Below are 26,072 nucleotides of genomic sequence, written 5' to 3' on the forward strand. Positions count from 1 at the left end.
AGCCAGTTCTGCTCAGATTGAAATGGAAGGCTACCTTGGGGTCTAGGTCATTGGCTAGCCTACTTCAGGCAACACATCCAGTCCAGCCCCCCTGTATTGTCTCTCTCACCCTCACTCATTCCCAACATGGTGGCAAATTTACGCACTAAATTTGTATATTACGCCCACCTTGATGTTCCAGCTACCCATGACTGTCGTGTAAGCCCCTACTGTATAGTCTGAAATTGTTCGGCTGATCTTGCTTCTACTGGAGTCTCCTTTAATCAGTGTGCCGCCGCAAAGGGCCCAAGATGCACCTATGTCCCTGTCGCTCCTAAGATCCTTCAAGAACTCCATGACAATACAGGAAAGTATCTGAGCCCCCTAACGTGTTACACAAGACCTTTCATGTTCTGGTCCTGCACCTCTGTAAGCTCACACTTTGCACTCCACTTACGCTAACTGCTCATGTTTTTCCAGAACTTTCCAGCCTTTGTGTCTACGCTCTTGTGATTTCCTCGGGGCAATGAGGAAATTTCTATCGGCACTCAGATCAGCTGTGGCTTCTTACAGGCGCTGCCCTTGACCTTTCCCCTCCTCCAACTTTTTTGGCCAATGGCACCTCTTTATATTCATCTAGAACACTCTGCTTATCTCCATCATGATCCCTGTCACTTAGTTCTCAGGTTGTCTCTTCACACACTTACCTCTTCAACTACCTCCTTCATGACCGACTATGTGGATAGTGGGAATCCAGTATTTACTCTATTCAACCTAAGTTGATTTTTGATCTGTTAGAACTTGCAGTAGTGCCAAGCTTTTTCCAGCATCAGGGCCTTGGCGCGATTGGTTCTGTCTGGAATAATTTCCTTCCCACATTCTCCTTATTTCCTACATAACACGGACTATAATCTCAAATTGTTCATGAAGGTAACATAGCTGGTAGTTAACTGCCCAGGTACTGACATCACAGTGCCTCATTTCAAATGGCAAAATGGGTGACCTTAAGCCCCTTTCTCACTGTGTGTGTTGTGTCTGGGCACACGCTGTATGGAGTTCCTTATGTGAAAAATGGGACTAATAATCCTAGTTATGAGGATAAATTTAAATGAGATCCTATGTGCTAAACAGACTGGAACCTGGAACATAGCTAATGTTTAGTGCTCTCTACTTAAAAAACAACACAAAACAACACCAAAAAAACAAAGGGTTTTTCGGTGTTTTGTTTTGTGTTGTTTTTTAATTACTGAATAGCTTTGCACTATAAGCTCCGGGCAAGCAGGGACTTTGATACCGTCTTCACTATTGTATCCCAGTGCTTAGCTTGGCATGCAGTAAGTGCTAAATAAATCTGTATGCTCTGAATGACTGACTACACGGTGATCCTTACTTTGGAGTATTAATGGAAGACACACAGGGAACTGTGGCTACTTAAAGCCATAGCAGTGGCCTGCTTCAATCAGCAATGAACTTCTAAGCCTTATATTCACTTGGCTACATAAACAAGCAACTCTTTTTTTCCTTAGTTTTAATGAAAACACATGGGTAAAAGTTAATGCGTGGAGTCATTCTTTTTAAATTTTTGTGAGAGGAACACGGCTCTTACTTTATTCAGAACAGAGAGTATCATGTCTACAACTGCCTGAGAATCTGCTGGAATAAATATGCTCAGTTTAAGGTGACCTTGCTCTACTGAGAACAGAGGGTGTCGGGATGACGTCCTATGAGAACGAAATGACAGGCAGCATCAAAATGACAAAGTGATGGAGGAGCTGAAATCCAACAACGATCCGGATTTTATTTTAGCGAATACTGAGCTACTTCCAGCCTACACCGTCGTATGAGATCAGGGGTATAGACAGAGGGGAAGAAAGGACAACCTTTCACTTTTTAGTAGGGTAAGAGGTAAAGTTCTGAAAAGGAAGAAAAGTCTAAAGTCAGTCTCCCCGGCTTATTTTATGTGATTTTTTAAAATCACAAAACTTTCCACCAAAAGTGTTGTTTTCTTTTGTTTTTAGATTTTTCTTTTTTTATTTTTTAAGCAATCTCTACACCCAGCATGGGGCTCGAACTCACAACCCCAAGATCAAGAGTCGCATGCTCTATCAGCTAAGCCAGCCAGGCGCCCCTCAACCAAAAGATTTTTAAAAATAAGTCACTGGGTAAATGGAATGAGAAGAATTACGCTAGAAAACCCAGCTTGAGGAAAGCTGAATGCAGCCAAGGCAGACAGGACAGTAGCTACTTACTTTTCACTCTCAACAGAAACCAGCACCGCGGATCATCGGGAGCAAAGCGCTACAAGTTCTGTTCACACTGCCCAAAAGCCCATAAGCACCCACCAATGGACCTCCCCATCCTGGGCACAGAAGACCCAGGGCCAGCTCCTTCACTGTCCAACTCCAGAACCAGTATCAATTCTTTTGCTGGTCAATTATACATGTGTTACACATTTTCAGTCATGTCCTACATCGTATGTCATATTACACGATCTCAGAGCTTGAGAGTCATGACTTTGTGCAAAGCTTAAACTTAGGCAGGTGGTAATGGTTTCAGAGGAGGAAGAGGAGCAGGCTTCCTTGTATAGATTTGGGGGTCTGGCCACCTGGCTCAGGAATCAAGCTACTTAGCTCCCTTCTTAGGAAAGACACTAATAGTGCAGATTCCCTCCTGGGGCAAATGAGAGGTGGCTTTCTGGCTTGCCAAAGAACATAGAATCTCTTATCTTTAAGACCCAAACACCTTCCCTTGTTTAAAATTTTTGTCTCTAGAGTCTTTCAACTATAAGCCAGATGAAAGAGCAATTCTAGCCCTTTCCAACCCAACAGAAAATTGGAGGACTTAGGAAAGACAACTGTGGGAGGGTGACGGGAAGAGCAGGGGTGGGGATGGGCGGGGGGAGGGCTCTGGCCAATGGTATACTTACCACTTTTTGGTTCCCTTCATTATCGGTGAGCAGCCATTCGATATCCAGGGTATCTTTTTCTGGAAGCCCCAGTTGATGGTGACAGGGCAAAGTGACCTTTTCTTCTGCCACTCTCTTGATCTCAGTGTGAGTTCCCAAGGTTCCAACATAGTAGGAAACTGGAAGAGGAGAGCCTCTCATGAGTAATGCAGAAACTGCATAGCAATGTGTGGGAAGCAACTATTACAACTAATAATCATGCCGTGTTCCTGTGGGCAAGGGGCAGATCAAGGTGTTGGAAGAATCTCCCTCTGGCTCTTCCTTTAACTGAATTCATCATTATCTTCTGTAGCCCCCTGAATTTTACTCTTAGCAATCCCTGTCTTTCCTACCTTCTTGGGTTTTTACGAATGATGAAATCACTCAGGTCAACAACTGTGTTTTTTGAACTTTCCCTCTTTTACCAGCACAGGCTTGCAAAAGGACGGAAACCAAAGGAAAGGCAGGGGTTGGCTTCCTCCCCAGAACAGGCTCCAGATATCACTTCACCCCTTGAGCCACCTTAGAGACAGGCCACCCTCACAGACCAACAGCTTAAGGGCAGGATGCCTCGGGGAATGAGTGGGCTCTTATAGGCAGTTCCTGCTTCCCTTAGGGACACTCATTCTCGGATCCCCCAACTTCTATCTTCCAGTCTCTGTAGTCTCATCCCACATGGCTTTAAAATATGAAGCAACCCTTCCTATCCAAGGTGAAATTCCAAGTTACCGTGTTTGGATTCTGTCCCTCCAACCATCCAGTATCCCTTTGGCCAACAGGATTTCAGTTCTACTTTCGGCTTTGTTTACCTCTAATTTTCATCTTGTTCCAGGACTGGGGTCCTGTCAGCAACTCTAGGCTTCAAGCTCGCTCACCTTCTCTCCTTCCTATTCATTCCAGACACTGTTGACTATTAAATCCCCGGTGTTAAATAACCTCCCCTGAATTCTAGGTATGATGTGTCTGGCATTAAGGTGTGCTCTAAGATCCTCCTTTGTCTCCTTGCACATAATAAAGGAGCTCAGCATGAAAAGCCATTCACCATGTTCCGATGCTATGTTCCCAAGGTAACAGAATCATACAACCTCCAAGTTGGAACAGCCCCCAAGGGTCACGGTGTGCCGAAGTCCCTTCTCCTGGGGAGCACTCACTCTGCCGCTCCAGAGGGTTTTAAGCACTGAAGATCAAGAACCATGACTCACAGAAGCATGTAAGCTACCCTTCCTATTCCCTGTTCATTTCCCAAGCTAGATTAGCAGTAAATCTGTGGGAAGGAAAAGGGCGTGAAAGGAGGGCGGAGGGAGCAGGGAAATTGTAGTTGGCCATTGCAGGGTTGGACCCTCAGAGGCATCCCCCCTAAGAGAAGCAGCAGGTGGATTCCCAAGCTCCATGGCAAAGAAAGGAGACCACAGAGATCTGTGGGGCATAAGAAAGGGCCTTCAGAACCAACAGGCTAAGCCCCTCATAGGGTCCTAGGGACATTTCCCAGTAAGGTTTCTGTTATTTCTGTTTAAAATGTGAAACTGCAATGAGAGTGGCCACCATTTAGGGAGTAAGTGTGGTTTGGCTCTACACTGAGCACTCAACCCTACGCAGAAAGGGGGATTACCCAAATCTACGGATGAAGCGTAAAGAGGAGTTGAGCAATTTGCTCAAGCTCACACAGCTAGGAAAGATCAGGGGCTCCACCGCAGATCTGTCTCACTGCAAAGCTCAAACTCCAATAGCCATGCTATGCTGCTTCTGCCCTATGTCTTATGTGGCTTCCTGGACATGTGGTTCTCCCATTAGCCTATAAGCTCCTTGAGATTAGGTACCAATTCACCAAATCGCCCAGCCCAGGGCCTCTCACACTGCGGTTGTTGGATTGACTTAAATTTAACCTGTGCACTCATTTCACCCATGAGCAAACTGAGGTCCAGGGATAAAGGAGTTACCGTGGGTCCTACAACTCCTTTAAGGCATAACCCAAATAAACCCATCCTCCCTCAGTCCCCATAAAGCAGCTATAGAACAGCAGGGAGATTAGCCAGTTCACATTGCACTAAGCTCAGCTTGGAAGAAGGAGCTCTGGCTTCTACTGCTCACTTTCCACTGCACACAACAATGATCAAATGCAACCAGCATCCCATGCGCCTGGAGAAGCTAGAGAACCCAGCAACAATTTGGTGCATACAGTAACTATACGTTAAATAAATAAATGCAAAGAAACAGCCATGAAAGTTGCCTACTTGAGCCACTAGAGGGAATCAAAGGCTCAGGTTTGGCTGATGTCCCAAAAGGAAAGAAACACAGTGGTGGGCGGTGTGTTTTGCCAGAGTGCCAAGTTCTATTTATACCATAGCCAGAATTAAATACGGCAGTGCGGGGAGGGGGCCGCCCAGTGAATACAAATGACTTTACCAAGGCAGATCAGAGTGCATGTGCCTCTAGCCTTCCCTGAACCTCAGCTCCCCAGACTTCAGGGGGTTCCTGGGATCCCTGCAAATTTCTCAAATTTCTCCTTTTGTGCTCCCCCACCCCTCCAACACCTGTGTTCTGTAGCCTAAGCAGACAGGGGCCTGGGCTCTGTGTAGAATTCTCAGGCTTGGCAATGGGAAAGGGGGCTGCCAAGCACATGTCTCCACTGTCCGGTGGGTGAGTGAGAAGAGCCAGCCGTGGGCTCCCAGGCATTGAAGGGTTCATCTTGATTAAGAAAGACCGTAAGAGATCAGCAAAATTTAGGAGGAAACTACAGCCCAGAGAATTGCAAAGTTAAAAGAACTGTAAACAGGGAAGTACAGCTGATCCTTGAAGAGTGCAGGTTTAGCAGCACTGGTCCCCCCTCGCAGTCCAAAATCCACATTAGCTTTTGACTCCTCCAAAACTTAACTACTAGGAGCCTACTGTGGACGGGAAGCTTTACCAATAACATAAAACAGTCGATTAACACATATTCTGTATGTTATGTGCCTTGTATACTGTATTCTTATAATAAAGGCAGCTAGAGAGAAGAAAATATTAAGAAAATCATAGGAAAGAGAAAACACATGTACAGTACTATCCTGTAAGAAATCCGCACGTAAGTGCATCCACACAATCCAAGGGTCAACGGAAGTCTCCACCAGACGTCCGGGACGCGCCCTACACGTGATGGTGGGGGGAGGTGCTGGAAGGTAGCAGCGGGACAAACATTCTGTGTGTGTGTGTGTGTGTGTGTGTGTGTGTGTGTGTGTGTGCAAGATTCAGTCATGGAAGCCTCTGGCTCTCCCTGAGGGAAGGCTTCTTCTAATACAACTCAGGCACTTCAGACAGGCCCTTTGAGAGCCTAAGCTTGGGAGAATTATCCTCCCAGAGCCTTACTGTTCTCATCTGCAAAATGGGAATTAAAGGAGACACTGACTAGGGCACCCAGCACAGGGATTGCACATAGGAGTCTCCCTGCTAAAATGTCAGTTCCCTTCCCCTGCTTTTTCTCTACAACAACTAGGGTTGTTTTATTTTCTCAGATGATGGCTGCCTACATTCAGCTAAGATGAGTTCAAGATTTTATTCTCTAAAGGATATTTACATTTACTAAAGACTTTCTTGAGCCTTTAAGACCTTCAAAGAAATGGGGCAGGGGTAGCTTTGTTTATCAGCATGTATACTTTTATGTAACTGATGGAAATAAGATACATATTTTGAAGATGAAGCCGTTGAGAAGATAATAGTACATTTTATTTTATTTATTTTTTAAAGATTTTATTTATTAGGGGTGCCAGGGTGGCTCAGTCATTAAACCCCTGCCTTCAAAGAAACAACAATTGCTGGAGAGGATGTGGAGAAAGGGGATCCCTCCTACATTGTTGGTGGGAATGCAAGTTGGTACAGCCACTCTGGAAAACAGTGTGGAGGTCCCTTAAAAAGTTAAAAATTGAGCTACCCTATGATCCAGCCATTGCACTACTGGGTATTTACCCCAAAGATACAGACGTAGTGAAGAGAAGGGCCATATGCACCCCAATGTTCATAGCAGCAATGTCCACAATAGCTAAATTGTGGAAGGAGCCGAGATGCCCTTCAACAGATGACTGGATTAAGAAGTTGTGGTCCATATATACAATGGAATATTACTCAGCTATCAGAAAGAACGAGTTCTCAACATTTGTTACAACATGGACGGCACTGGAGGAGATAATGCTAAGTGAAATAAGTCAAGCAGAGAAAGACAACTATCATATGATTTCTCTCATCTATGGAACATAAGAACTAGGATGATCGGTAGGGGAAGAAAGGGATAAAGAAAGGGGGGGTAATCAGAAGGGGGAATGAAACATGAGAGACTATGGACTATGAGAAACAAACTGAGGACTTCAGAGGGGAGGGAGGTGGGGGAATGGGATAGACCGGTGATGGGTAGTAAGGAGGGCACGTATTGCATGGTGCACTGGGTGTTATACACAACTAATGAATCATTGAGCCTTACATCGGAAACCGGGGATGTACTGTATGGTGACTAACATAATATAATAAAAAATCATTAAAAAAAAAAAAGCAGTTTATCAAAAAACAAAAACAAAAACAGTTTATACATGGCTTCATTGGTATTTGTAAAATCTTACTCCTTAAATGGGGTGATATATACATGTATATTTGTTCTATTATTTTCAGTACCTGAATATATCTGAATGCCTGAAATTTTAAAGGTAAGTGGGAGGTACAGGCTTTCAGATGTGGAATGAATAGGTCATGAGGATGAAGGGTACAATATAGGGAATATAGTCAATGGTGTTATAATAGCATTGTGTGGCGATGGATACTAACTACACAGATAGTAAGCATAACATAACATATAGAGCTGTCGAATCACTTTGTTGTACATCTGAAACTACATATAAAATAAAGGAAATAAAACATAAAAAAAAAAAATAAATAAACCCCTGCCTTCAGCTCAGGGCGTGATCCTGGCGTTCTAGGATGGAGCCCCACTTCGGGCTCCTCTGCTGAGAGCCTGCTTCTTCCTCTCCCATCCCCCTGCTTGTGTTCCCTCTCTCGCTGGCTGTCTCTCTCCGTCAAATAAATAAAATCCTTAAAAAAAAAAAAGATTTTATTTATTTTTAAGGATTTTATTTATCTATTTGACACACACACACACACACACACACAGCGCACAGGCAGGGGGAGCAGGAAAGGGAGAAGCAGACTCCCCGCTGAGCAGGGAGCCCGATGCAGGGCTCCATCCCAGGACCCTGAGACCATGACCTGAGCCAAAGGCAGGTGCTTAATGACTGAGTCACCCAGGCGCCCCAATAGTAAATTTTTAAAAGGCGGTTTCTATGACCAATCGACTATTCCATTCACATTAAGACATTCCGAATTAAAGCCTTCAAAAAGCAGTGTGTTTGGAGAGCTGGCATCGTTTCTGCTGTCAAGTGGATGCTTTGGATGATCCTTTCAAGGAAGTCCGCTGAGCCTGACTCACTGGAGCCTCTATCCTTCACCTACTGTTTCCGTCACAGAGAGAGGCCATATTTCTGGATCGGACCGTGGCAGTTTGCGCAGCCACGGCAAGAGCAAGAACTTGGCGAATTGTCTCAGTTGGCCCCACTAGAGCTGCTGGTCCCCATCTCGCTTTCACAGATGCAAGGAGGCAAAAGGCCAGGATAACTTTTAATAGCAACTAGGATGCTGCATTTAAAATAGCCACTTCTCTCTTCTTCCCTAACAGAGAATTCTGTTTCTCAAATACTGGCTGATGCCTGCAGGGCACAAGTTGACCTGGATCTCAAGTTAGGTCTGCATGCTCACTCCTTCTATAGGCTGGGTCCTCCGGCCCTGCCATCCTTGACCCAGGCGCTCAGCATCCCCGGGGCCCCCAGCTAGGAGAGGCCACAGTGCTTGGTGTACAGGTCAACAATAGGTAGGTTCTTTTGGGGGGAGGTATTTATTTATTTTTGAGAGAGAGAGTGCAAGCATGAGCAGGGGGAGGGGACAAAGGGAGAGGGAGAAACAGGCGCCCCGCTGAGCAGGGAGCCCAACTCGGGATCCCAAGACCCTGAGATCATGACCTGAGTTGAAATCTTTTAAAAAAGATTTTATTTATTTGAGAGAGAGAGAGAGAGTAGGAAGGAGAGGGAGAGAGAGTCTGAGGCAGACTCCGTGCTAAGCACAGAGCCTGACATAAGGTGCAATCCCATGACTGCAAGACCATGACCTGAGCCGAAACCCAAGAGTCAGACACTTAACCAACTGAGCCACCAGGTGCCCCAGACTTGGGATATTTTTAAATCAACTTCTCGCGTTTTACAGATCAAGAAACTGAGGCTTAGAGAGAAGTGACTCACCCAAAGGCCTCTTGATTTCTAGACTAATGACAAACATAAAATTCTGTAGGGGTGGGGTGTGTCTGGGTGTGTGCGTGTCTGTGTGTGCGCGCGCGTGCAGGCATGTGCCTTCCTGACTGTTTCTGGAACACAGTGTGCAATCCAAGAGATGGCATGACGTAATAGAAGGAGCACGAACTTTGGAGTCAGATCAACAGAGATTTAAGTAGGCCCATTAGTCTAATTAATTTCCTGACCATTCTGGGTCTTTCTTTCTTCCCTGTGAAATGAGAAAAACATCAGCCAGGAAAGACAGTTGTAGGATTACATATGATGTATGCAAAGTGTGTAGCACTGAAACCCGGGATACGGGCCCACTCACCACATGGTAATTACTATCGTCCATAACTGCACGTACTGTACTTCCAAAGACCAGGAACACAGAAGAGCATGCTGAGGAGGTGAAGCAGGAGGGTGAGGAGTTTGGAAGTCCTTTTGCTTGGTAACTGTGAATATTTGGCCATCCTTGCTTTGTCCACTTTTTGCTGCACTGGTTGAAAGTAAGTTGCAGATAACATGACATTTGACCTCTCACTGTTTCAGCAAGGACCCCCTAAAACAAAGGGCCTTCCTCTACCCAACCAGAACATATTACCACACCTAAGAAAGCTAACAATATTGTATGGAAGGTCATTAAAAAAAAAAAAAAAAGATTTTTTATTTTTAAGTAATCTCTACACCCAACATGGGGCTCAGACTAATAACCCCGAGATCAAGAGTCGCACGCTCTACTGACCAAGTCAGGCACGCACCCCTGGAAGATCGTTTCTGACAAGAGAGGCTAAGGAAGACTTCTGATGGGAAGTGGGATTGAACTAGTTCTGGAAAGACAGACATGCTTTTCCTGTACGGACCTGAGGTGGTGGAGGGGCAACCGGAACAGAAGGCAGCACTGTCTTCTCCTGTCCCCTCCTTCGAGCTGCCTCAGTGTGAACTAGGGAGGTTTCTCTTCTGTATATTTTGCCTTCTCGACCCCATACGCAGCCCGATCCCAGAATCTCTTGGGCCAGCTCCCTTTTTGAGATCTTCGGAAAAGGAAAACCATATTCACTGTGAGCTATTAAGCAACGAATGTTCTAATGTCTTCTAAAATACAAACACGTATGAGATATTCAGAGACAGCCCACAGCTGATGCAGTGAAGCTTGCAGGTTAGCAGTGGAGTTCAGACATCTGAGAATCAGTGTGGTGCCTTCTTGTTTCCCCCCAGGGGTGAATATTTGTTCCTGGAGTCCCTAAAATTAGTGGTGTGGGTGTGCAAGGACCGAGGTGGCAGCCTGAGAGGTGGGCTTCAGTCAGGGGCCCAGATATTAGGCTTCCTCCCCTCCCCAGTCTGTTGGTTTTGGAGAAGAAGGGGGAAAGAGAGAAGGCTGGGGAAGGAAAGAGGAAAAGGGAGTGGGGGAGGGGGAGGGAGGGAGGAGAGGAAGCAGGGGGGCTAGTGATGGGAGGACAGGGGAGGAGGACAAGAAAGAGCCTTGTACTGTAGAAGATAGTTGAAGAGGTCTTCAGACTACACCCAGACTGATTACAAATTATCAAGTCGCCTCCCCTCCCCCTCTTCCCTTTTTTTGAAACAGTCTAGTACATACATTGTATGTATTTATCCGTATCAAAAAACTGTACTGAGATCTTCCCCTGGTATAGCACTGGGAATGCAAAACTGGTAACCATCTCTCCTCGCTCAAACCATGTGAAAGCGACTGATTAATAATGCGTTAGGTTTGTTTAGCTCAGCTCACTCGACTGCATTGTCTCATGTGAGCCCCATAACTACACAGTGAGCTAATGTCATCACCTCTGTGTTAGAGAAGAGAGACTTGAGGACCACACAGCTGAGGCCACATGGCTGATGGGTGGCCCTGTGGGGATGTGAGCCCATCTCTAGTTTTTATTGTATTCTCTTTCCCACACCAAAGGTCATTGCCTTTGCCTTGAAATTGGCTGGTGGGAAACACAGAGACCATGTTGATTAAATGTGGATGGCACCGAGCTAGGTAGCAGAGCTGGTCTGATTGGACACACTTAAGATATATAATTATTTTGCTAGCTGGGATCCTGAGCCAAAAGTGAGATGGTAAAATAGAGACAAATATTAGAAGTTACAGCTAGATACAAGCACGGAGTGGGAAGATTTGAAGGACCTGGGACTCTACATCATTTATATTAACCACCAGTAAGATATGGCTACTGAAAAAACCGACAGAGTCTGGGCTGCGTTAACAGAGGTCTGATGTCCCAAACATGGACTGTCGCAGTTCGATCGTATTCGATACTAGCCAAAGGAGCACATTCAGAGCATCAGAGATGCTGCATGCTAAGAGGAGCGGTGACAAGCAGGGGGAGCCGCACAGGAAGAGGGAGAAGCAGGCTCCCCGTTGAGCAAGGAGCCTGATGCGGGACTCGATCCCCGGACCCTGGGATCACAACCTGAAAGACAGATGCTTAACCCACTGAGCCACCCAGGTGTCCCTGTTGATAGACTTCCTAACAGTCCTGCCTGATAGGAGAATGAGCTGTATCATTAAGTGAACTTTCCATTACTCGAGTCATTCAAACGGGGAATATGTCAGGAGCTGTACAAGGGATCCTTATACGTGGTGATGAATCAATATTTAAAGTCCTTTCTAACTATAATATTGTATGAAATATTAATTGATACATTAATATTCAAGGCACTGTCCTAGTTGAATAGAATGCAGAGTATAAGACACAAATGTATACTATTATCTTTCAGTGTGTTTTGTCACTGTCAATCAGCTCTTACACAATTGATACAAATGATCTCATTCCGTTTCATTGTTCGCATTGTTTTTAAAGATTGTTGAAGTGCTTTTTAAAAGAAGTAAAAGGAACCAACCCAAGCAGTCAACAGCACTTCTTTCCTATCTGTGGGTGTTTTAATCCACAAGGGGGCAGAATTTACTTAGGATTAGCCCTGCCTCATCTTTAATGCGGTTCTTACATTAGTAAGGATTATTATTGACAAAGAATTATAGATGACCTTGGATTTAAGCTTGATAAGCACTTTGTTGTCATTTGTGATTATATATCAAATTTCAAACGACCCGCATTTAATTTTCAAGGGCAACAGAAATCAGAAAATATGGTCACACATTTGAGAGGAACTTTACCAAGGCAATAGAAACATACACTATTTTAATAGCTTAAGTTCACTGTTTTCACTTTTTCAGGCTGAAACGGATGTTTACTCTGAGATCCAAAACTTCATTTTAATTGCAGAATTTATTATGAACCAAATCGATTACTCAGGTACTGTGGAGAATTGTTTTGGTAGACAGTCAATAAAAAAAGACAAGGGGAAGGAGCAAAAATCCATCACGGATGCCTTAGAGGGACTGAGAGGAATCAGCAAAAGAACCCTCAAGGTCCTTCGACTCTTGACGTTTAGTCTTGGTTCTAGGACAGTCACTTACAGAATTATAAAATTCTGAAATGTTCTGGTTATATGTAATCTACAATCTCAAGCTTGGGAAGGCCTATAGAAGGTCATTGCCTTGCCTTCTGGACAATTTCATATTTAAAACTCATCTGCGGAAACGTATCAAATGTTTCATATTCCCTTATTATCATTGAGAATCTGAAATTACAGCAAAACTATTACAAGATATTGACACTTCTGCTACTATCAAATTTTTTATTATTGTATATCATGAGATATTTAGGGTTACCGACTTCTGTATTATAGGATAATCAAGGATACTGACTTCCATAGAATGTCTTTAAACAAACACCTTACTCTCAACGCTTCAGATTCTGGTGACACAAAAAGGAACATTGACAAAATAGCTGGCATCCCCAGGGGAGTAACTAGGAGTGCTCTTTTGTTCAATGAATATGAGTGGCATTCCTGCTACCATACTAGGTACTGCTGGAAACAAAGATCAATGACACTGTCTTTTGTCTATAAAGAGATCACAATAATTGAGAAACAGACATTCAAGAAGCCCAGTTTAAGGCAGCACGCAATGTGAGGGTCAGGTAGCGGTAAGGGAGTTCAGAAGAGGAACATCACTAAGGTGATCAGGGATGGCTTCACCGAAGAGGAAGTATTTCACCTGGGCCTTGAAAAATAGATTGGCATTGGAGCAGTTACAAATGAGGGGATGGCATTCCAAAGACTGGAAACAGCAGCTTGGCTGCTAGGAAACGAGTTGCTAGGCTGACCTCAGTACTTGACAGATTGGAAAATCACCTTGGACCCTTAGCCTTGACAAGTTCCCACAGAATGGTCAGTAATCTAACCTAAACAGCACGTGAGCTGTGTCACAGCCCTACAGACTGGGGGCTGACTAGGTAACAATAATGTTTTATCCTGATATCTCTAGTAATCATTGTCAGGGAAAGGATACTGACAGGGTCCACAGGGATCAATCACCCTCCTGCTCAGAAATACACCAGTTATACCTCAGAATTCTGTTCTCAGGAATGTGCTAGTACATTTTCCATACGTGTATTCATGTTCACACAGGCAGAAAAACACACCCCCACCTGTGCGGTGAGCCCACGAGCATGCCCGTGTCAGTACACAGATCAGACAAGGTGTGCCTTTGATTCTGAGGCACTGAGAACTAGATCCCTCACTAACCTATTTCCTTGACATGTCTATTTATAGCTTCTGTCTCATTCCAAACGCCAAGTCTCTTTCTGAATCTAAATCTTTTATTACCTTCGGCAGGGAGATTTGAACAGAGGGAGGAAATTAAAAATAGACACAGACTTACTACTGAGAGTGCAGTTGTCAGTTTTTAGGGATTCATGGCAATGGAGAATTGAGATCATGCTGATAAAAATCCACTGATGAATTAAAGCATCAATTCAGCCGTTATCCCATCTACCTTCCTGTAAAAACTAATAACAAAGCGAAGATCTCTTTTTTCTTCAGTCGCCTCCTCTAGGGTTAGAAAGTCAAGCCATGATAATTTGAAAATGAATAAAGAAAAAATTTCGTTCAAAATGGAGTTGGGAAGTCCTAAAGTGGACATGCTCATGCAGGTACCACTCCTCCAACCTTACTTTACGTACCCCAGCAGGAAGAAGGAAGGTTTTCTCTAAGCCCAGCAACAACTCGGCCAATGAGAAGTCACCACAACCTGGAATTCTCACTCTTGTACAACTGACCTTCCTTTCAAATGGCCCCTCCCAACTTCCTTCTTTCCTCTATAAAAGAACACTCCTCAACTTATTCTTTGGACTTGCCTGTGGTTTGCCATGGTTTGCATGTCCCAGATTGTGATTCCTCTGCTATTCCTTGATAAGCACATTTTGCTGATAAACTAACTGGCTATTTTATTTTCAAGATTCATAAAACAAACAAAAAGAATCAAGGAAGCTGTATTTTCTACTCACAGGGAAATCACTTCTACATGAGAAAAATGATAGATAATACACATTTGCCATCCAATATATTTTAAAACCCTTCTATGGAAACATTTATTAACAATAGCTGACAATTTCTGAATGCCTGTTACATGCAAAGCATTGTACTACTTGATTTATATTCATTTCCTTTTTTTTTTTTTTAAGCAACCCAGGGCTTAAACTCATGATCCTGAGATCAAGACCTGAGCTGAGATCAAGAGTTGGACACTTAACTGACTGAGCAACTGGGTGCCCCCATATTCATTTCCATTTTTAATCTTTTCAACAGTCCTGTAAGGTAAGCACTATTATTACCCCCATTCTACAGACAAGACACCGAGACACCGAGAGATTAATTAGCCCAAGATCACAAAATTAGTAAGGAGTGGTGTCACAGTTCAAATCCAGCCATTTTAACTCTAACATCCATATCCTTTTTTTTTTTTTAAAGATTTTATTTATTTATTTGACAGACAGCCAGCGAGAGAGGGAACACAGCAGGGGGAGTGGGAGAGGAAGAAGCAGGCTCCTAGCGGAGGAGCCCGATGTGGGGCTCGATCCCAGAATGCCAGGATCACGCCCTGAGCCGAAGGCAGATGCTTAACGACTGCGCCACCCAGGCACCCCTAACATCCCTATCCTTAATGGCATATTATACTGCTTCCCAGTACATATATTTAACAAAAATTTCATTGATTTAGTGTTATGCTAGTATTCTTGTGAGTTCCCTCAAAGCTTTTCTACTCTTGGTGATATATAGAAATCCTTCTCAATCTTTCTCTACTTATGCTCCCATTTTTTTACATATAAATAAATTCACTCTTCTCTACTGTTATTTGGAACATATTAAATACTACGACTAAGCAATGGCATTTTAGAGTATGCTCTTAAAAAAGCTAGACATGAATAGAATGCTGATCAAAAGAAGGCACACAAAACAGTACATACTATATGACCCCATTTATATAAGGTACAAAAACAAAAAAAGGTAATCTATGCTTTTGGAATTCCAGACAGTGGTTACTCTCAGAGGAAGAGATAATGAGTAGAAGGGAACATGGGGAGGCCTCTAATGTGATATGTTTTATATCTTGATTTAGGTGCCTGTTTGGGCATGTTCATTTCATGAAATTTATCAAGCTGTATACTTGCGATTGTGCATTTTATGTATTTGTACTTTTTACTAATTATCTACTGATGCATAACAAACTGTTCTAAAACTTATTCGCTCAAAACCACCAACATCTCTTATCTCAGAGTTTCTGAGTCAGCAATCCAGGCACAGCTCAGCTGGGTAGCTCTGGCACAGGGTCTCTCAGGAGGTGGAATTAACTGTTGGATGGGGCTATGATCTGATCTGAAGGCTCAGCTGAGGTACAGAGAATCCACTTGTAAATTTCCAGTATAGTTGTTGGCAGGTCTCAGTCGCCACATGGGCCTCTTCACAGGGCTGCATCACCACATGGCAGCTGGCTTCCCTCAGGGTGAGTGATCCAAGAGGGAGCAGAAGAAAGGGCCTAAGATGGGAACTCAGAGGAGACATCTGTTGCCATATTCTATTTGTTATAAGCGATCAAATAATTCCAGCCCACATTCATAGAGAGGGGGCTACGAGGAGGAATCATTAGGGACAATCTTAGAGGCTGCCTACCCCACTTTAGAAATTACACAATAACTTCCTCTGTCTCTCCACTCACAATGATAATCACTGTCGTATAGATTTTAAAACGCTTTAACAATTCACTAATTTTTTGGTAATCACAACATCCCTCAAGAGTAGGTTGATGGCATGAATTTTTCATTCTGTTTTATGGAAATGTAATAATAAGCTTGATATTATCACTTTTATATTTGCATAACACTTTTCAGATTTCACAATTCTTTCCCATCTGTGTTTTGAGTTTTGTTATGCAGAATAAGTGGGAATTATAGTTTAGTTCTAGTTTATCTGAAAGTACTATGAAAATTATATAAACATTTTATAATATTAATATCTAGCATTTACTGAGTGCTTACCACATGTCAGTTACTGGGGGTGCCTGGGTGGCTCAGTTGGTTAAGAGTTCAAGTCTCGGTGTTGGCTCAGGTCGTGTTCTCAAGGGTGGTGAGATTGAGCCCCATGTGCTCAGCAGGGAGTCTGCTTAAAGATTCTCTCCCTCTGTCCCTCCCCCAACTCACACGAGGTCTCTCTCTCTTAAATAAATAATCTTAAAAAAAAAAACCACTATATGCCAATTACCGTATGCTAAGGAATATATGTGTACGTATATATAATGAATGTGTACACACATTCGCTTAATCATTTAACCCTATGAGGTAGGGTTCTTCCTCATTTTTATAGAGTAAAACCTAATAATTTGCTAAGATTTCAGAGCTAATACTTGATACAACCAAAATTTCAACTCAAAGAGTCTGACATCAGACCTCCTATGCTCTACAAAGAAGGTAAACTATAATCTTCATTATCACTCTGATAATACATTTTTCTGAAATATGTCATGGGGAAATTTTTATAAAAGCTGTGCCGTCCTGATCTTGGTGTGTGTGTGGAGGAATTGTCTTCTAGATTATGGCAGGTAGAATGTGAAAGACATTAATTCCCCATACGGTGCTTGTAACCAACATTAAAGAATATTGTAATTTTTCTCCAAGAGGCCAATGCTACCGACCTGTGATCATTCAGGTAAAGTGCTTGGAATATATTCTTACTAATATGTTCGCAAAAAGTTGGCCATACTCATCGTACTATTCATTTAACACCAACTCTTTTTAAAGGGCTTAAAAATAACTAGGATGTTAGATACGCTCTTAAGGACTGCAGAGAGCTTTAATATGCTCCTTATATCAAGTGTGTGAGCAGAATTACAATCAGGCGTAGCTCGGGCTTCACCGGAAACATCTCAGAGTTCTCTTCTCCCAGAGACAGATAATGGCAATTAAAAATCTGGACCTTGATTTGTATGCTACTTAATGACGGTATGCAGATAAATCCGCTACAGCAGACTTTAGCTTCTCACATTAAGGTGGCAAGAATAGACCCAGAATTGCAGTTTGGCTTCCTACACTCAGGATATATCCCTAGAGAACGTGTCAGGTCTCTGCAAGGGAGGATTCGTAATGCCAAGTCATTTCCCCTAACTTTGCTCTCTTCCTGTTACTCACCCACACCCAAATGACTCAAATGGCTGCTTCATGTTCATTTATTCATTCATTCGCTCATGTGTTTATTCAAATGGCCTAATGATGAGTCTTGGCTCTGGCTTGCCAAAGGACTGTTTTCCAGATGAGCTTCGCGTCAGCAGCACAAACAGGTTCCGGTTGAGCTCCCTTTCTCCTGCCTCCACACCAGGTGTACTCATGCTTGCGGGAGAGGACTCGGGAGGAACAAGACATCACCCAAGTGCTCTCTAATTTAAGACGGATGGCTCCCAAATCCAGTTAGTTATTAGCATCACTCAAAAAGCTTTAAAAAGCTTATTTGAAGAATGTTATATAAGCATATGGTAAACAAATAGATCAGGACGGCATACAGTACAAAGTCAGTCTCTCGCCCACACCCGGCCCTCAGTTTCCCTCCTGCAGGTAACGCTTGCTATCAGTCCGTGAGTGTTCTGTGTCTCACACTTGAGTCATGGTTCGGCTGGTATAGAATGTTAGGTTGGACAGAATTCTTACTCAGATTGCAGAAGGCGCTGCTCCATTCACTTTCAGCTTCCAGGGTTACCGTGGAGAAATTGGATGCCATTTTTAATTCCAATCTTTTGTAAGTGACCTCTTTTGTTCTCTCTGGAAGTTTCTGGGGTCTTATCTTCATCCCCAGAGTTGTAAGATTTTGCTAAGATGGGTTTTTGTTTGTAAGTCTCTTCTTCCGTTCACATATGGTGAGGCTAGTCTGCACGCCTATTTCATTTCAATGTCAGGAAATGTTATTATACTACTTAAAAATAATTCCTTCCATTCCCTTTTCTCCTTTTCTTCTTGTTTGTATATGTGTATGTACATATGTATCAGATGTTGGACCTCCCGGATTGATCCTCTAATTTTTTTTTTTAAGATATTATTCAGTTACTTGACAGAGAGAGAGAGAGAGAGCACAAGCAAGGGGAGTGGCAAGCAGAGGGAGAGGAGGAAGCAGGCTCCCTGCAGAGCAGGGGAAGCCCGATGTGGAGCTCGATCCCAGGACCCCAGGATCATGACCTGAGCAGAAGGCAGTCACTTAACCAACTGAGCCACCCAGGCACCCCAATCCTCTAATTTTCTTATCTTTTTCGCGTGTTTTTTGATTGAGTTGTTCCAAGCGTTTTTGTTTGTTTGTTTGTTTGTTTTTTGTCAAAGGCTTTCTTGGGGGAGCATTATAAGGTAGTTGTTAAAATCAGGGATTCAGTATATTTGGTAGACACTCCTTTCTAGGTGTATAACCTTTGATAGTTGCCTTAGTCTCCTTGTGCCTCGGTTGTCTCACGTATAAAATGGGGGGGAAATGTACCCAACTCATCGGCATTCAATGCAGGTTAAAGGATGGTTAAGTTAGCTTTCATATTCGCCTGGTACATAGTAAATGTTCAATACTGCTATTATTGCTGTTAATTTGTTCCTGTTGTAAAATATCTTACAATATCTTCCCCTATGTCTCTGAGGATATTAATCACAGGGTTCCTTGCATAGTCTATTTGTCTTCCTCTTACTTTTTGCAAATGGCTCATGTTGCAGAGAGAGATACCAAAAAGCCATTTGTAAGCGATGTGAGGGATTTCACTGTAGGCTTTTTTTCACTGTGGCCTTCCCAAATGTCAGTGTCTGTAGGCTTTTTCTCTGAAGCTGTTCTATTTCTCCAGAGAAGAATTCTTAAATCTCCCATCTGTCAGTGGGAGGTGGGCAGTGGCTGCCAAGGATCTCTGAGCTGGGTGAGTAAAGGGGCTGGGGAGTCCAATTTGAGATGCAAATCAAATAGTCTCAGAGAGAAGACACTAATTTGGGGAGTCCCTAGGTTTATAGTTGGCCCTTTGCTCCTTGCTGTGCCTTGGGTCTCTGAATCGGCTTCTCCCAAACTCCCTTCTCCTGTGGGATGGGGGAGGAGCTGGGGCTTTCTGTGGAAGGTACAGAAAGAGAAACTTAGTTCTTTTTTATTATTATTATTTTTAGGATTTTATTTATTTATGGGAGAGCAGGGGGAAGAGCTGAGAGAAAGGGACAAGCAGACTCCAAGCTGAGTGCAGAGCCCACTATGACTCAATCTTATGACCATGAGATCGTGACCTGAGCCGAAACCAAGAGTTGGATGCTTAACCGACTGAGCCACCCAGTGCCCCAAAACTTAGTTCTTTTTTTTTTTTTTTACAAAGTTTGTGTGTTTGTTTGTTTTTAGTAATCTCTACATCCAACATGGGGCTTAAACCCACAACCCTGAGATCATATGCTCTTCCAACTGAGCCAGCCAGGTGCCCTGAACTTTAGATTTTTTTTTTTTTAAGATTTATTTATTTATTTGAGAGAGAGAGAGATAGAATGGGGGGGGGAGGTGCAGAGGGAGAGGGAAGAGAGAATTTCCAGCAGACTCCCTGCTGAGCAAGGAGCGGGAGGCAGAGCTCCATCCCAGGACTCTGAGATCATGACCTGAGCCAAAATCAAAAGTCAGACACTCAACCGACTGAGCCACCCAGGTGCCCCAGAAACTTAGATCTTTTTAAAACAGATTTTCGCCTGACTCCCCCAGCTTTAAGAACATGCCTCAGCTCCACTTTTTCCTGTGTCTGTATAGCTTCCAGTTCTTAAGACTTTCCATGCACTGGCTCGCCCTCCATAAGCCATGGGGTCTTAGCTTTACTAGATTTATAATACTCTGTCTTTAACCTGGTATATACCATTCTTTGGAAAAAAAATTAATTTTTGAGATGAGACACAAGAACAAGATCACTCTTGAAGCTCCACCTTGAAAAAAACAGACAACATTTGCACACAGCAGCTAGTTAGACACCCCCCACCCCGCTAGGCTCGCCAGCACACAATGAGCACGCGCAGACAGCCACAGCTCCCTGCGTCTGCTTTGAGGCTGAGAACTGCTATTTGTTCAAGTCACAGATGCCCCATGTTATGCAAAGAGACAGCTGAATGGCATGGGCACCATGAGAAAAAGAGAATAAACAATGAAACAAATACAGCAAGTCCCACATTAAGGGTTAGGCATAGAGATTACTTTTTGTTTTTTAAGATTTCATTTATTTATTTCTTAGAGAGAAAGCAGCAGCAGAGGAGCGGGAGAAACAGACTCCGTACTGAGCAGGGAGCCCTACCTGGGGCTTGACCCCAGGACCTAGGATCATGACCTGAGCCAAAGGCAAATGAACAGACTGGGCCACCCAGGTGCCCCAGGCATAGAGATTACTTAAAAATAAAATGTTAAAAAAAAAAAAAAGTCTTAAGGAAAAAAAAAAAGAAACAAATACAACAAATTTAGGCAGTTGGCATTCAGAACGTGGCCCAAAGCTAACACCTGTGAATTGTCATTAAAGGGTTTTCTTTCCTTAAAAAAAAAAAAAAAAGCCTTTTCTTTGCACATTTTAAACTTGAAAGGTCCCAGAGAATTTGGTAAGGCAGTGGTCTCTCCTCCACCTGCTTCCTTTCATCCAAACATTGGCCAAGATCTCCTTCACCTTTATTTCCTCCCCCACTCTCCTATCCTTGTGGATTGACATCCATTTTATTCCTTTACTCTCATCTTAATGGAATTTGGGGAGCAAACAGAGAAAAACACCTGTGCTCAATCTACCACATGACCTAAAAATGGCAGTAAATGATTTGGGTGGGAGCAGGTAATTTCTTCGATACGGTAGACGTTTTCTCTGCACCACTTTTGAGAATAAAGACTTGACAGTATCTGTAGTTTTTTGTACCCTCCCTCTTGCTCTGTTCAACAGATAGTCATCTTTGCAGGGTTGTGTCGCTCAGCTGTGACCCTGCTGTGTAACCCTGTGCCCACTGGGACGGTCCTTCTGGAACAGAACTGCTTATCCTTATACTTGGGATGTACGTTAGGACGCGGTGGTCACACTCCTGCCAGAACCCATCTCTGCTGTAACAGCCTTTGCTCAGCATAATAGAAAAGAGACGGAAGCTGCTGTTTCCCAGCAGATTCTGATTCTTCTCCCCAGGACCTTGCCTGTGAGCAAGGTACAGAAAAATGCAAAAGCAAGTCTCATCTGGAATGAGGAAATTGTCAGTCATTTTGCTAATTTTGACTTAGGAAACCCACGAAGAAAAAGTGTGTGGGGATTTTGTTAATGTCTTCCTTCCTTCCTTCCTTCCTTCCTTCCTTCCTTCCTTCCTCCCTCCCTCCCTCCCTCCCTCCCTCCCTCCCTCCCTTCTTCTTTCACTCCGTCCTTCCTCCCTTCCCTCCTGTTGGCTCACCAGGCATGTTGTATTTAAGCTATTTTGGTCAGATCAGGGAACAAAGAATCACGGTTCTCAGAACACATTAAAGAAGTACAGAAATCCTGGGGACAAAGCCACCATGCCCGGCATAAATGAAGCCCTGTTCTGCCCAGCAGAGTTCCTCCCTCTACCCTCATCTCTTTTGCTGTGTTTGCAACTTGGACACCCTATCAGAGACGGAGGCCTTCTTCAGAAAAATATTTGTTGAAATCTTTTGTTTTCTCTGTGGGCTTTAAAAGCCACTGTGGTTTTTAGTCCTGGAATCAGCTTTTCTGGGCATGTCACATTGGCTTCCTGCTGAGACCTTTCTGGGGGCATGAACTCTACAGAACTCCAGCAGAGATCTGAAGATTCCTGCTTGTGAGACATCGGCGGTGAGCCCCTGTGAGGAGCTGCGGGGGGCACGCAGGCAGACTTCTGTGACAGCTAGCTCCTGGGTCAGCCAGTGAACCAGCCACATGACCGTGCACCGTGTCCCAGCCTTGCACAGGAAATCTGTGGAAGACCTGAGGGTAGGAACACAGGAGCCCTGGTTTCTGCCCTCTGAAGCACCCAATATCGTGCTAAGGTAAATGAAAGAACTTTATAAGACAGCACAAAATTGGCACCACCTCAAAAGCCACAGGCACTCAGAGGAGATGGCAACCCATGCGTGATGAAAATCAGAGACTTCCAGGCTGAGGGGTCAAAGCATTTCAGTAGATGGGATGGGCGACAGGGTGAGCAGAACTTGGCCAAGCCAGAGGGGCAGGAATGAGCGCTGGATGTTTGAGCAGGAGTGAATTCATCACTCAGGGTTGGACTGCAAGGGAAAGAGGAGAGGAGCAGAGAGGAAGGAGTGAGTCATCTGAGGTGATATTTATGAGAGGGAAGCTTCTAGAAAAATACTATTTGAATTGGCCCCTAGAGAACAGCTCTAATTTGTTGTTGTTGTTGTTGTTATTTTTAGTTTAACAACTGTCTCTGTTTTTACGTACAATTTTCCCAGCTCACTGGTTAACCATTCTTTGAGTTTAATTCAGAGGCAGGTGGAGATTTATTTTTGCCAGCCCCCACCCCCTGCCCTTTAACCTTTCTTAAATCTCTGTGCTTTTGGTGGGCTGTAGTGTTGCAGGGGAGTGAATGTAGATGGGAGGGGACATGGCTCTCTCTTATTCAGCACTCAGGCCCGCGTGGCAGCATAGACCTGAAGTGCCAATACGCCCAGCTGTGTGTCTGAAATAATCTAACAGCCATCTGTCCACATCACTTTTTATTTTTTATTTTTATTTTTTAAAGATTATTTATTTATTTGAGAGAGAGCACAAGGTGGGGGGAGGAGCAGAGGGAGAAGCAGACTCCATGCTGAGCAGAGAGCCCGATGCGGGGCTCAATCCCAGGACCCTGAGATCATGACCTGAGCCGAAGGCAGATGCTTAGCGGACGGAGCCACCCAGGTGCCCCTGTCCATGTCACTCTTTAGACTATCTGGTCAGATCATGTCATTTCATGGCCATCATTCATTCACTCATTTAATCAACACTTACTGAGCACGGCTAAGTGTCACACACTGACGTGCGGGGGTAGAGCAGTGAGCAAAATGAGTGTTCTCCTTATTTCGTACTTCTCAAAAAATACGCTCATCTCCCTGGGGGCAGGCCAGTAGGACAGGGCCACAAAGAGCTGAGGAATAATCATGAAATCAGTATTTTCTGGGAGGGTCACGGTAAGTCATTGAAAACTAGGGCCCGTATTTTTAAAAAAAAATATGAGTAGAACCCAAAATTCATGTGTAGTTTTAAGCTAAAGCAAGACTTGAAAGAAATGCCGTTGTGGCAGGTTGTTCCGGGCTGTGTCCCCAAGCCCTCTGCCCTCAGGCACACTGGGGGAACATTTGCAAAGCACTGCCCTGTCTCACTGCCTCCCGTGGCCTCCCCTTGGCTGACAGGATCGAGTGCAAACTCCTCTGAGAGCATCCAAGGCTCTGCAGGATGTGGTCCTGGGCCACTTGGCGCTGCCGACACCCGCTCCCACAGCAGGAGTGCGCCCGTCCTCAACAGACAATCCCTGAGCGCACGCTGAGTGCCGGGGCGGGGCTCGTACAGGACAGAACACGCTCCTGTCCACGGCCCACAAAGCACTGTTCGTGTTCTTTCCTGTCTCACGTTCCCCGCCTGGACCACCCCTCTCCCTCTTTCTAGGAGCCTGCTGAAGTACGGCAGTTTTCCTGAGCGGCATGAATCTCTTTTGTCTGTGTCCCATAGGACTCAGGAGACCCTTCCGTTACCATTTTCATATTGTCTTGTCCCTATGTATATGCTCGTCGTTTTCTCCCACTGGACATTAAGCTCCCCAGGCGGGGCATTTTTTCTATCCTTCTTTGTAGTGATACGCTTGTCACCAAACAGGCCTTCGATGAGTGTAAGCTGAACTAATTAGTTTTTCAGAAGGACATACAAATTCTCTGGGAAGCTCATCTGAAAGCATTCATGAGTTTATTCATTACCTATGCATTCATTAATTACTTACCAGCTTTCTATTATTGAGCCAGGTTTATGAAGATAATAGTAAGGAAAACAGAATTAGTCTCTCCTCTAATGAAGCTTATAATTGTGTGAAGCAGACTCACAAGAATAAAGGAAAAATACTTAATTGTAAGTATTTTATTATATTTAATGTGATAAGTAAATATGATTGAGTAATCACATCAAATCTATAAATGTGATAAATATTATAAAGGAAAAGTATGGGAAGCTATGAACATACACATGGAATTATATGTTGGGAATTATATGTAATATCCTACACAGTTATATTGTTTGATTCCAGTAAAATTCTTCTTCCCTTTTAAACTTTTCCTTAACTTATTAAGTTCAAGCCCTTTTTGAACCATATTGTTAGACTCCTCCACATTTTGAGAGAAGGTCTTCTTTTCCATATAGGTAAATAAGACTTCTTGGACAGGGAATTGGGGCTTGAGGGGGCAGTCTCTTCCACATTTAAAAATCAGAGATAGGGGAGCCTGGGTGGCTTAGTCATTAAGCATCTGCCTTCGGCTCAGGTCCTGGGATCGAGCCCTGCATCAGGCTGCTCTGCTGGAAGCCTGCTTCTTCCTCTCCTTCTCCCCCTGCTTGTGTTCCCTCTCTCGCTGGCTGTCTCTCTCTCTGTCAAATAAATAAATAAGATCTTTAAAAAAGATAAAAATTAAAAAATTAAAACCAGAGATAGGGGCCCTTGGCTGGCTCAGGCAATGGAGCATGGGACTCTTAACCTCAGCATTGTAGGTTGGAGCCCCATGTTGGATGTAGAGATTACTTAAAAACTAAAATCTTAAACAAAACAAAACAAAAAACAGAGATAAACCTTCCTAGAGAAATGACAGCAATTCTTTCAGAAAAGTGAGAAGGAACACTTCACATCTTATCAGTATTACTCTGATCCCAAAACCCAGATAAAGATATCACATACACACACACAAATCAGACCGTGTGATTTCGTGAACATAGATGCAATCATCCCTTAACAGAATCAAATCAAGGGCGCCAGGGTGGCTCAGTCGGTGAAGCGTCTGCCTTCGGCTCAGGTCATGATCCCAGGGTCTTGGGATCCAGTCCTGCTTCAGGCTCCCTGCTCAGCGGGGAGTCTGCTTCTCCCTCTCCTCCCTGCTTGTGCTCTCTCTCTCTCTAGCTATCTCTCTCGCTCAAAGAAATACATAAAATCTTGAAAAAGAAAAAAAAGAAAAGCATAATCAAATCAGGTAATAAATACAAAAAATAATGCACCGGAACAAGTAGCTTTTATCCTCATAATGTAAGGTTGGTTTAATATTTTTAAAAAAAATCATCGTAATTATAGAAAAGGAGAGAAGCAGTATCATTTCAGCAGATCAAGAAGAACGTAACAAACCCAACATCCATTCATGATTAAAAAAAAAAATCCCCGGGGCGCCTGGCTGACATTCAGTGGAGCACGGGACTCTTGCTTTCGGGGCTGTACATTAAAGCCCCACCTTGGGTGTAG

General features: G+C 43.8%; 1 protein-coding gene across 1 annotated transcript in view; it reads right to left on the reverse strand.

Moving 5' to 3' along the window:
• Window positions 1-26,072, reverse strand: part of CLMP (CXADR like membrane protein) — a 95,140-nt gene that overhangs the window by 18,339 nt on the left and 50,729 nt on the right. The window contains 1 exon segment of the mRNA XM_057317044.1: window positions 2,906-3,063. Coding sequence (XP_057173027.1) covers window positions 2,906-3,063 — 158 coding nt within the window.

This window comes from Ursus arctos, unplaced genomic scaffold, assembly GCF_023065955.2.
Source record: "Ursus arctos isolate Adak ecotype North America unplaced genomic scaffold, UrsArc2.0 scaffold_22, whole genome shotgun sequence".
Lineage (NCBI taxonomy): Eukaryota > Metazoa > Chordata > Mammalia > Carnivora > Ursidae > Ursus > Ursus arctos.